Source organism: Sorex araneus, chromosome 4 (genome assembly GCF_027595985.1).
Source record: "Sorex araneus isolate mSorAra2 chromosome 4, mSorAra2.pri, whole genome shotgun sequence".
Lineage (NCBI taxonomy): Eukaryota > Metazoa > Chordata > Mammalia > Eulipotyphla > Soricidae > Sorex > Sorex araneus.
In genome coordinates, this window is record NC_073305.1 from 32,195,287 (window position 1) to 32,207,016 (window position 11,730).

The 11,730-nt window shown below is 54.5% G+C and overlaps 2 protein-coding genes across 5 annotated transcripts in view; both read right to left on the bottom strand.

Moving 5' to 3' along the window:
* The window catches only part of GLB1 (galactosidase beta 1), an 82,293-nt gene extending 72,062 nt beyond the window's left edge, over window positions 1-10,231 (bottom strand). The window contains exon 1 of the mRNA XM_055135272.1: window positions 10,059-10,231. Coding sequence (XP_054991247.1) covers window positions 10,059-10,130 — 72 coding nt within the window. The 5' untranslated portion in view covers window positions 10,131-10,231. The remainder of the gene's footprint in view (window positions 1-10,058) is intronic.
* TMPPE (transmembrane protein with metallophosphoesterase domain) lies at window positions 1,266-10,173 on the bottom strand. 4 transcript variants are annotated; one of them, XM_055135275.1, is made up of 2 exons: window positions 9,759-9,846; window positions 1,266-7,462 (listed from the first exon to the last, which is right to left on the bottom strand). In XM_055135275.1, exon 2 carries the CDS (start codon window positions 7,363-7,365, stop codon window positions 5,995-5,997), a length of 1,371 nt encoding a protein of 456 aa, XP_054991250.1. In that variant the 5' UTR covers window positions 7,366-7,462; window positions 9,759-9,846; the 3' UTR covers window positions 1,266-5,994. The 4 variants fall into 4 exon arrangements, with proteins under 4 accessions (XP_054991250.1, XP_054991249.1, XP_054991248.1 ...); XM_055135274.1 differs by lacking the exon at window positions 9,759-9,846 and adding an exon at window positions 9,381-9,494; XM_055135273.1 differs by lacking the exon at window positions 9,759-9,846 and adding an exon at window positions 8,892-9,014.
* Window positions 10,232-11,730: the final 1,499 nt, after the last annotated feature.

Genomic DNA, 11,730 nt, shown 5'->3' on the forward strand with positions numbered 1-11,730 from the left:
AAGGTAGGGCCCTGCAGTGACACCGCCCGGACACACACTGCAGAGTCCCCGAGTCCTGGGGCCGGAGAAAGCAGATGGGGGTTATGGCATTTGGCTTGCACGCAGCTGACCCAGGTTCAATCAATCCCTGGCACCCATGAGCATCGCCAGGACTCAGACCTGAGAATCGCTGGGTGTGGCCCCCCCAAACTAAGGGGGGAAAAGTGCCCCAATCCTTTCCTAGTGAGACTTGTGATGTCCAAAGGGACGTGGTGTCATTTGCTGAGGAGTCAGAGATGCTTCAGGGGTCAGGGTGTCCTGAGCGCCCCCTACCTCTCAGGCAGACCAGAGGAGGTGGGTCTGGCCTTCAGGGGTCCCATCTCCACTGCCTGAGCCCAGACATGAATAGACGGGCTGACGTGAGGCTCTCACCATGGGCCAGGGGCCATTGCAGAGAGAAGGTCCAATCTTCCTGGAACCACAGGGATCCGTGCTCCCCATAAGCCTCCAACCCATTCCCCTGTGAGCCCCGATTCCCCCTCCCAGTGGGAGCCCCTGAGCCAGCAGGGCTGTTCCTGGAAGAGATCCATAGCCTCTGGTGTCCAGCTGGCTGTTCTCGCTATTTTGAAGCTATCAACAAAAAGAACTAACGGGGGGTGGGGGGATGGGGTAGAGGCTGGAGTGATAGCACAGCGGGTAGGGCATTTGCCTTGCACACGGCCAACCTGGGTTCGATTACAGGTATCCCATATGGTCCCCTGAGCACCGCCAGGAGTAATTCCTGAGTGCAGAGCCAAGAGTAACTAACCCCTGTGCATCGCCAGGTGTGACCCAAAAAGGAAAAACAAAAAAGAACCAAGGAGTGTGTCTTGGGCAAGACCTTCCACACACTCTCTCCAGGGGCTCCCCTACCCCCAGGCCTGGACTCACTCCTCACCCCACTGGATACAGATAAAACACCAGGTTCTCTGGACTAGGGGACAGTGACAAGTGACCTGGCGGGGAGGGTGGTGGCCACATACAGAGGCAGGATCATGGGGGCACTTTCAATCTGTGCCAGCTAAGAAATTCAAGGGAATCTACTTCCTCCTTGAAGCTCTGCATATTTAAGGGCCCCCGTCCCCTGGGGGACGCAGTCCCCAACTTTCTAAACACCTCTCCCGTCCCCTCAGAGTGGAGTCACACCCTCGGGGAGGTTGTCTGCAGGCTGAATTCTGGACCCACAGAAGTGCTGCGGAGACAACCACCCTCTCCGAATGAACTGGCCAAGCCGGGCAGACTGAAGCAGGACAGCTTTATTTCAGACACACAGGCCCAGCAGCATTGTTATTTACAACAGATGTGATCATTAAAAAAAAAAAATTTACAAAATAAACCCCAATTCCCAGCAAGGGAAAATTCACCCCACCAGCCCCCTCTCCCCTGTGTACATATTGCATGTGGTATAATACTGAGAGGGAAAACAGCAGCATACACGTGGGCCAGACACACAGCAGGACCAAATACTGTTCAGCGGAGCATGTGCACAGTTAAGTGATCTGTCCTAGGCGATTTCGGTGGTCAAGAAGCACTTTTTTTTTTTTAAAAAACAGGACATTAAATTTAACACTAATACACGCCATTACCAGGTGACGGGTACATTCCGCATGCTTCCTGACCCTCCGGACTAAAGAGCATTGCATTTACAATGCTGGGGCCTGTTCCTCAACTGGAAGGAATGAAAGGAGCTGGGCGCGACCGCAGGTCATAGGCCATGCTGATCAGGTGAAGACTTGGGAGTCCTTCCTAGAACTCTGAGAAGCGCATATTCGACGGGTGCGTCTCCGTTGACAGGAGCCTTTACGTCCATTCCACTTCCGGGTAGAGCGCAACATTTGGGCACTCCTGGCACAAGCTATTAAGCTCTGGTTGGGGAGGGGCGGGGGTAGAGACCACCTCCTCCCAGGTTGCTAGCCCTCTTGGAAGAGAGAAGACTGGATTGGGGAAGGGGAAAAAAAACACTGGAAGGGTGTTTGCCCAAATGCTCCTCCCAGACTCTCATTTCCACAGAACAAAGAGAAAGGGGAGGAATATTTCAGAGAACTAGAAAATGACTGGTTACTCCAGAGCCAAGCGCCTCTCCAACCTCCAAAGTCACTGAAAGCTCATTACCTCCCAAGGCTGGAGAAGCAAGTCCCGCATAAGCAATGGAGACAATCAACAGAGATCTAGAGAATCTGAGGGTGACAGGGACCGTGAGGCCCTGCTGATGGGACAGTGACATGGGGTCAGTGCTAGAGGGAACAGTACGAAGGCTCCTTTTAAAAACATAAAGTTCCAACTCCCAGATGGTCCCGCAATCCTACAGTGTAAGCGCAAAGCCACAAGGATAGAAAGCAGCGTGTGGCAGGGATATCTGTACACCCTTGTTCTTAGCAGCGTTATTCACAAGTGAAGATGAGCCAAATATCCACGGATGGACGGATGGATAAACAAAACACGGTCCATGCCTAGGCTGGAATATTGTCTCCACGGGTAAATTAAAAAATAAAAATAAAAAAGTGACCACAAGTTACAACTGGACAAAGGCAAAGGGCATTAACTGGGACAAAAAATAAAAAGGGTACACAAAAAGCTAATACTGCAGGATTCCACTTAAATGACATACAAGGAGCAGCGCAATTCTATCCTGCACTGAAGCAGAAAACAGAATAGAATAGCAGGGGTTCACGAGAAGGGGAGAAGAGTTACTCAGAGGAAACTGAGCATCAGACGTGCAAGATGAAAAGGCTTGGTATCTGTTTCAGAACATGTGAGCAGACCTAACAGGAATGAACTGTGCACTTAGAACCACTGAGATGGTATGTTCTATGCCATGCTTTTTTAACCATAATTTTAAAAACAACAATTGAGATAATCAGAAAAAAATGGAACACTCTTTACATAATTAACTGTACTTGAATCCGGATCTCTGTAACAGATATAGCCACTTACTTGGACAGTGGAAAGCCACTCTTTCTGGTGTGATGTAGAAGACTTGGCTTTTAGCCCCAAACCGAGGCAGTAGCCGATCTTAAAGAGTTACTGTTCAGGGGGTCGGAGAAATAGAACAGCAGCAGGTAGGGCATTCATTTGCCTTGCATATAGCTGACCCAGATTCGATCCCCAGCATCCCATATGGTCTCCTGAGCACCACCAGGAATAATTCCTGTTGGCAGAGCTAGAAGTAACCCCTGAGCATTGCCGGGGGTGGCCCAAACGCAAACAGAAGAATTATTGTTCATCTCAACGGCTGCGATAATGGCACCGTGAATATACTTCTTTACGAGGGTCTATACTGAAGTATTCCAGCGTGAAGTAATGTTTTCTAAGATCTGTCTTCATATATTACAGCTGGGTGGTGGGGGCGGAGAGAGGGGAGGAAGCCCCCAGGGACGGAGAGAGGTGAGAAGAGCAGTGTTGATGCTGAGTGAGGAATACGTGGGAATTTGTATGCAGTTCTCTCTACTTGGTGAATACTTCTAAATATTCCTCATTAAAAAATGTCAGACAATACCAGTTCTGGTGTGTGGTGCTGGAGATGTTCCCCGGGCCTCGCACAGGCCAGGCAAAGTCTCGACTACTCAGCTCCAACCCTGGGCCAAACACAATGTTTAAAAAAGATCTATGGATGGTGGTAGGATTAATTTGAGATTCGATAACAATATGATCATTCTACATTATTTATCAGAAGTATTCCATTTAACCTGTACTTTTAGGTGGGAGAGGGGCCACACCTGACAGTGCTCAGGAGCCACTCTTGGAGGATCATGTGGAGCTGGAGATTGAACGCAAGGCTCCCACATGCAAACATGTGTTTCTACCCTTTGAGCCATCTCCCCAGACTCTCCTTTTCACTTGCACTTGATAGATTTTTTTTAAAAAAAGGTTCAACTAGAATTGAAGGAATTTTCAAACTTCAAGTAAATGTTTCTCACCACTTCCCTAGGCAGAAGCAAAGAAAATAAAGAAGGTAAATGGATAAAGAAGAAAAAGAGGGTCCCAGCTGGGCACTAGAGGGAAGCACTGCAGGACACTCCCCTCGCCACGAGAAGGTGCTGACTCCTCAGGCGTTCATTTCTGCCAACAGAGAAATCAGTCCAGCTAGAAATTCAAGGTAAGGAGGGGGGACAGTAGCATTTGAGACAGAAAGAGACAAGCTCATCAATTCAAAAATTAAGACTGGGGTAGTGGGGGGTATTGGAGAGATAGCACAGTAGGTAGGGCGCGTGCTGTGCAGGAGGCTGACCTGGGTTCAGTCCCTGCTACCACATACTACATACTCCCTGAGCACTGCCAGAGTGATCCCTGAGCACAGCCGGGTATGACCCCAAAGCAAAACAAAAATAAGACTTGGAGACGGAGTACAGGAGGTTAAGGTGCTTGCCGTGTGCGCAACTGACCTAGGCTCAATCCCTTGGCACCACATACAATCCCCGAGCATGGCCAGGAGTCACCCTGAGCACAGAGCCAGGAATAGTTTTGGAGCATCATCCAATAAGGCCAAAAACGGCTCCTCTCCAAAATCACATGACCACCCCCACCCCCCAAATGGAACAGGGTCACAGCAAACGGACAGGGTTGAGGGAACACACTTGTTAAGGCCAGGGCAGGGTGCTCTTGGGCATGGGATCATGAAGGCAGTCGGGGAGCCGGGAGCTGGAAACGGCACCTCAGCCCAGCTGGAGGCCCGTGGTCCTCCACCATAGTCCCAACTGACTCCCAGCTTGAAGGGGGCCTGCAGAGGAGTGGGGGGCAGGGGATCCGTCACACCTCAGACACATTTCATTTCTCCTGTGCCCTGGCCTCCCTCACATTGCCAGCCCCTTGAGCTCTCTCCCTGACCCCCAAAGACACGGGCTAACCCTGACTGCCATCAAGCCTCAGCGGCAGAGGATGTAGCTCAGGGCAGAAGACGTCTTGCCTAAGTGACACCCCTGCAACTAAGGGGGGAAAAAAACTTAAATCAGGAAAAAAAAAATCCTAAAACCAGCCTCAAGGAAATGCTATGAACAAACATCATCTTGGGCTAGAGACACAACATATAGCACTAGGCCAGATACTGTGCATGTGGGAGCCCAGATTCCATCCCTGCCACCACACAGTCCCCTGAGCACCATCAGGAGTCAACTCCCCCACCCCCACCCCCCGTCCCCAGCACTGCAGGTCTGACCCCAAACATAAAATCAAACAAAACCCCCACAAGGCAAGCATCACTAGTTCTCCCTAAGCGAGTCTGAAACCTGAGTGGCTTCTAACAGTGTCGGGAAAGCACTTTCGGGGCACAGCTGAAGAGCACCTGTGAGCCAGGAATTCCCAAGCCCTCATCTGGCTGCCCTGGCTGTGGCCCTCTCTGCCTCCTTTCCTAGTCTCCAAATAGGGCCAAGCATCTGTCCCGAAGGGCCTCACCGCGAGTGAGGCCGGGAGGGCAACGCCCTGTGCATCACCGAGCACTGTGCTCACGTTTCCACCTAGGCCCCAACCCCAAGTGCCCAGGAGCCAGGCAATTGAATGGCATTGCTGAAAACACGCAAAGGACAAGCCCCAGATTCCAGCGGGTTCTGTGAGGCCTGCAACATCGGTGAGCGACAGAAACAAAAATGGGGAGAACAGCACTCTGCCCACCGGCTCTCTCGGGCTACTCAGCCACACTGCTCCAGATCAGTGTTTCCAGAAGAGTCCTAAGGAGCAGCTGGAAAACACTGAGCTTTCCCCCGACACCGCTCTGCAGCGGGCAGGTGCTCACTCCACGGGGCTGGAAAGCCGATGCGTGTCCTCACAGAGGTGGGACGTTCAGTGGCCTCCCAGATGCACAGAGCAAATCAGCTGGCTCCTACAATTGACCGTGCTGAGAAACCATCCCAATCGCCATTCCCGCAGGAGACCCTTGATCAGGGGTGAGTTGATTAGGGATGCACAGGAGACAGGAAGGGATGAAGCAGGTGAAGGGGGAGGGGAGGGGTGGCTGGAAGAGGTGGACAGGGTGGTGGGGCGGGTTCAGGGAGCCCGCTGCAGGATGAGCTCTGTGATCTCCGCCCGGCTCCCCAGTCTCATGGGGATCCCGTAGTAGGCAGTGCCTGGGCTGACATAAACAAACGTGGACTGAGCCACTTGGTAGAGGCCCGCAAAAAAGGGGTTCAGGAGGTAGGCGGCCACGTTCAAGGGGAAGATCTGCCCAGCATGTGTGTGCCCGGAGAGGATGAGGTTAATATCAGGCCGGGCCTGGAGGGCTCTCTTGGCGGCCAGGGGCTGGTGAGCCAGCAGGATGGTGGTGTGGTCAGCACTGCAGCCGGCCAGTGCCTTCTCGAGATCCATGCCGTGGCCAGAGTAGTGCAGGATGTTGGCTTCGATATCGTCCACTCCCGCCAAGCAGATCCAGTCGTCACCCTCACCGCCACCACCACCACCACCATCGCCACCGCCACCGTGCTGGGCACGGCCCGCGGAAATCTTCACGTTCTCGTTGTGCAGAGGCTGGACCTTCAGGGACTCCAGCAGAGCAAACCAGTTGCTGACATCTGACGTGTAGTACTCGTGGTTGCCCGTGACAAAGTAGGTGCCCAGGCGGGACCGAAGCTGGCTCAGAGGAGTGACAGCGGTCCGGAGGATGGAGGCTTCTGAGTCGCAGAGGTCCCCCACGATCACCGTGACATCCGGTTCCAGTGCGTTCACCATCCTCACAAACATCTCCATCTTGGTCCTGCCCACAGTGGGGCCCAAGTGGATGTCGGAGAGAAGCACGATCTTGAGGCGGTCCATCGAGGGGGGCAGCTGGTGGATGGGCACGGCCACGGTCTTCACGGCAGGGGGCTGGGCCGCATTCAGAAGCCCGGCCACACTGAGCACGGCGGTCACCGCCACGGCCAGGGCTGGCCTGAGTGCCAGCTTCCTGCTCTTGTCCAGGCTGCCCGTGGCCTTCGTGCCGCGCCAGGCCAGGAGTTGGTACGCCTGCTCCATGCCGCTGAGCGTACAGAGGAAAAAGACCATAATGATGTAGGCCCCCAGGCAGGAATAGGCGACCAAGGAAAAGAGATAGGGCTCCTCGGCCACTAGAAAGAGCGTGGTGAAGAAACTCGAATGGGCCATGGCCAGAAAGGCCAAGACAGCCATCTTCCAGAGCTGGAAGCAAGTGGACTCTGCAGTGGGGGCATGGCTGAGGTTGCCCACGGTGCCTCGCCAGATGTATAGCGAGCCAATGAGCATGAGAGAGTTGGTGAACAGGGCCATCTGCAGGCGGAAGAGCCAACGCCAGGCCCGGAGCTCTAAGCTCTCTGCGAGATAGGAGTGGGAGATGATCATGGACACTAGGATAGTGCCCGCCGCCAGGCCGGCCTTCATGCCCATGGACAGCTGCCTGAAGATGGCCATTTCCTCCGCTTCTAAGAGGGTTCCCCCCTGCCAGTCCTGTGTGGTGAGCTCCTTAGAAAGGACAGAGGCCAAGGAGAGGTTTCCAGGTCAGCTCCGCCTGCAACCAGGAACTGGCATCAGCTTTGTGGGATATTAGAGCCATGCTGTCCCCACTCAAAACCTGAAGGCCACTGACATCAGCCCAACCCGCCTAGAGTACAAGTCACTCCAGTGCCAGATGGTGCTACAGACAGCTTGCTCTTACAAAGCATGCACAGACAGTGAACTGAGCTTACTTCCAGTTATCTTTTTTTTTTTTTGGGGGGGGGGAATGATTAAAGTGTAGCCACCATGCACAGGAAGATGCTTAGCCACTTAAAATCAGTCAGGGTCAGAGATAGTACAGGGTAAAGTTAAGGCACCTGACTTGCAGGTGGCTGACCACATAAGTTTGAACTCCAGCACTGCACAAGGGCTGGGCCCCTCTCAAGAGCATATAGCACTAGGAGCCCCTGAGTTCCACCAGAGTGATCCAGTCTCCCTCCATCCCCCAATCCTTTCAAATGACTGGATTTCCAAGTATGATTAATAGTGCTAAGCCATAACTGCCCCTCCAGCTCTCCTTCCTTCATGACCGAAAAGTAGTTTTTCTAGAAGCTGAGTGACATGAGATAGGTCAAGGCTGAGTACAGAAAGCTAGAAGAACCTGACTCATGAAGACTGAGAGTTTTACAAAAAACGTCAAACAATGCCACTCTGTACCCTAAAAAAAAAATTGGGGGGGAATATTGTTATTTTTCAAAATTATATTAAGTTAAAAATTATTTCTTAAACAAGTTATTGTTTTAAAGTTTTCAGTGGGTAGGGCATTTGCCTTGCACAAGGCTGACTCGAGTTTGATTCCCAGCATCCCATAGGGTCCCCCAAGCATTGCTAGGAGTAATATCCTGAGTGCATGAGCCAGGGGTAATCCCTGTGCATCGCAGGGTGTGACCCAAAAAGCAAAATAAATAAATAAATAAAGTTTTCTGTCTGGTGGAAGTCAGTATCAGCATTTGCCTTGCAGGCGTTCAACCAGGGGTCTCTCTCCCAGCACCCCACAAGGTCCCCTGGGCCCTGCCAGGAGTGATCCCTGAACCCAGAGCCAGGAGTTAAGACGCGAGTAACACTGGGTGTGGACAAAGAAAACAAAACGAAACAAAGTTCCCTGTCTCAATGACTAGGGTAGTTAATGTTTGAGAACCACGGTTCTAAGAGATCACTGAACGCTGGCCTACTGGGGGCCTCCAGGATTAGGTCCAGGGAGAACAAACGAGACGGCTGGGGTGAAGCCTCCCTTGTGGCAATCAGAGCGCCCTCTGCAGAACCAAGCTGCACAGAGTGAAAAGCAACATTTACCCACAAGGCGCTATCCTGCCCCTCACCCATAAATCCTCTCTCCCTCCCTCAAACCTCCCAGAGGCGGGTTACATCTGTCCCGCCCCGCCTCCCCTTCCCTGACAGCGTTCCTTCCAAATATTTCCCGAGAGCGCAACAGTTCCACGTACCAGGGGGTCTCAGAGCTAGCTAGCTCTCACCCGGGGCTCCTCCAGGCCTCCCAGAAGCCCCGCTTCACTCCAAACTGGAAGTCGGGGCAGGTACACAGAGGTCAGCAAATATTTGCTTTCCCCGCCCTCCCGCACCTCCCACTAAGAACCCAATATAAAAATATTCTCAGCGGCTACTGTTCAAATACTTCACGTTCTCCCAACCTTCTTCGACCTCGGCACCTACTCATCAAAGCGTGTCATTTACAAGCCACGGACCCCAAGCCAGCATTTATCTACATCAAACGTGCTCCAGAAGGGCCCCGCCCCACCCCCAGCTCCCGGAGGTACGGAAGTCAGCTGCTTGGAGCGGGCGCCCACGTCTCCCCCCTCTATCCCCCCGGCCCCCATCGTCCGCGGCCGGGCCTCTGCGCCCCCGCGAGCGCGCACGGTGCGGCAGAGGCTGAGCTTCCGCTGGGCCGCGGGCGCCAGCCCGGGCACCTCGCCTACCTGGCGCGCCAGACCCTCTGCAGCGCCGCTGGGGGCCAGCCGGCGGCCCGCCCCCCTCCACCGCGGCTGGCAAATCCCAGACCCCGGAGGATCGGGGGCGGGGAGCGCCGAGCGGAGGGCGCGAGCCGTTTGAAAGCGCACGCCTGGGAAGCGCTCAGCCCCAAGTTCCCATTGGCAGCGTGAGTGGGGGGGCCTCTCTCCTGACCCCGTTTTATTTTTCTCCTTCCGGAGCGCTCCAGCAGAGCATACACTGGGCAAGGGAGGGCGTCCCCAAGTCTCAGGTGCCCACCCCCGCCTCCTGCAAAAACGCGCTCTCCCGAGATAACACAACTCCCCCCCCTCAATTTGTATATGCCCCGCTGCAAATTTGGGGCGCACCTGCTACTAGCCCCTTCGTGACGCCGATGGGGAACGTGACCGGGAGCAAAGGGGCAGCCGAAGCGGAACCCAGGAGCCTCAGCGCTGCAGAGAAGGACGCGCGCCCCGCCCGGCCCGCCCCCGACGGGAGGGCCCGGCCACTGCCTGCCGCGCCAGCTGTTGTCGGCTCGGCGCTGCGTCCTGGGGGGCCCGCGCCCCGCGCCCCGCGCAGCCCAGAAGCGCGGGGCCGCGGTCCTTGCCCGGTCCTCCGCCAGCCCGTGCCCGCTCGGCGCGTCCCGGCGCAGGAGAGGGTGGACTTACACGCAGCAGGCCAGCCGCGCTCGTCTGCAGCGGCACCAGGAGCAAAGAGAGGAGAGGGATGAGCCCGGGCATTGTCTCCCCGCAGCCTCTCGGCCCCGCCACCGGCACCCGCGCAGGGCGCTCGGCGTCCCCAGACTAAGGACCCGCGCCAGGCACCGCCCTGCGCTCCGCCCCGCCCCGCTGCGGGCGGGGACCCGGGGCCCGGCGACCGCGTGATTCCTGGAGGGTGACTAGGGGCCGCTGCCCGAGGGCAAGGACCCAGGGAAGGGCCCGTCCGGGGGCGCCCCCAGGCTGTCAGCAGCCAGATCACGCGCCCTGGGTGTTGCAGGAAGCCGGGCTCCCTGGCTGCTTTAACGTGACCGAAGGAGGAACTCCAAACCTCTTAAGGCCCCACGGGTTAGGCAGAATCTCGCAGCTCTTCCCAACACAGCAAACCTGGAGGCCCCCTTGGAACCGGTCGTATCCCTGGCACTGGTTAAAAGGCAAGTTCCGGGGCCTCCAGTAATTCTAGGGACGGAGTCCAGGAAAAATAAAAAATAATTTATTATTTACCTCAGGGCTGTTCCTGTTAGTGCGGAAGTTTAAAAACCTGTTTCAAGCGCTCTAGATGTGCCAAAATGATTGCCAGCGCCGCCTCTCAAAGCTCCTGGATCTGCAGAATTTGGATTTCATTGTTGTGTTTTGAGAGCTCCAAAGCAGTACCTCTTAACCCTCTGGTTTTGCTCTTGAGCCTCTCCACATGTCTGCAATGCCCGCAGCTCTACTTGAGGGAGCTAAAATAGCGTTAGATCTTTTGACACCTTGATAACTGGCTTGCATCTGCTGATTACCACTAGCAAAGAATCTGATATTGATGTCGGTGGGCCCTAGAGGTGACTTATGTGAAGCAGGGAGGAGAAAGAGGGTCAACTTTCTCCCCAACCACCTCTGCCACCCGAGACCCAGGGTTACTGGGTTCTTGTCTCACCTCGCAGAAAGGAATTTCAAGAGTAGACAAGCAGTGAAGTAAACAGATTTTGTTTGGAGGCTTTCTAAGGTGTGGAGGGGGAGAGAGTAAGAGAGAAGAGTAATGCACTCAAGAGAGAACATGGGCTTCTCCAGGGGCGGAGAGAGCCTCTACACACATCCTAGCACTAGACACGAAAGCATGAAAGTACACATCTCAAGAGGGGAGATTCGGGTGACACATGTGATCAGGGACCACATGTGCTTGGCCACGTGGGCGCAACCAGCACATGGGCTCAGGCTGCATATGCGCGCCCTTCCTTTGTTCAAGGTGGCCTTTATAGGGTTTCTCCAACCTGCCCCCGCATGGGGCTTCTTCCCAGGTAAAAGTTCGTTGCTAAGGAGGTTGCCGGGGAGGTTGGGAGTGGTGATGGTCTTTGGGCTGAATTACTCTGACTGAGGGAGAGGTCCGAGGGAATTCGAGGAATTTCCTTCATGGGGAGGGGTCCAGTCTCCTCAGGGTTCACTGCTCAAGGTCTTATCCATATCCACAAAGTGGATCAGCCTTGGAATTTTCCTCCCAGAACTTTTGGTGACCTGTTTCATTGTCCAGGGCCTTTCCCTATCTACCTGCCTACATCAGTATTAGCTTGCTCTTCAAACCCGTGTTCTCCCTTGAACGTGTTATCTCCCTTGCTTGTCTAAGGTTTTTTTTTTTTTTTTTGCT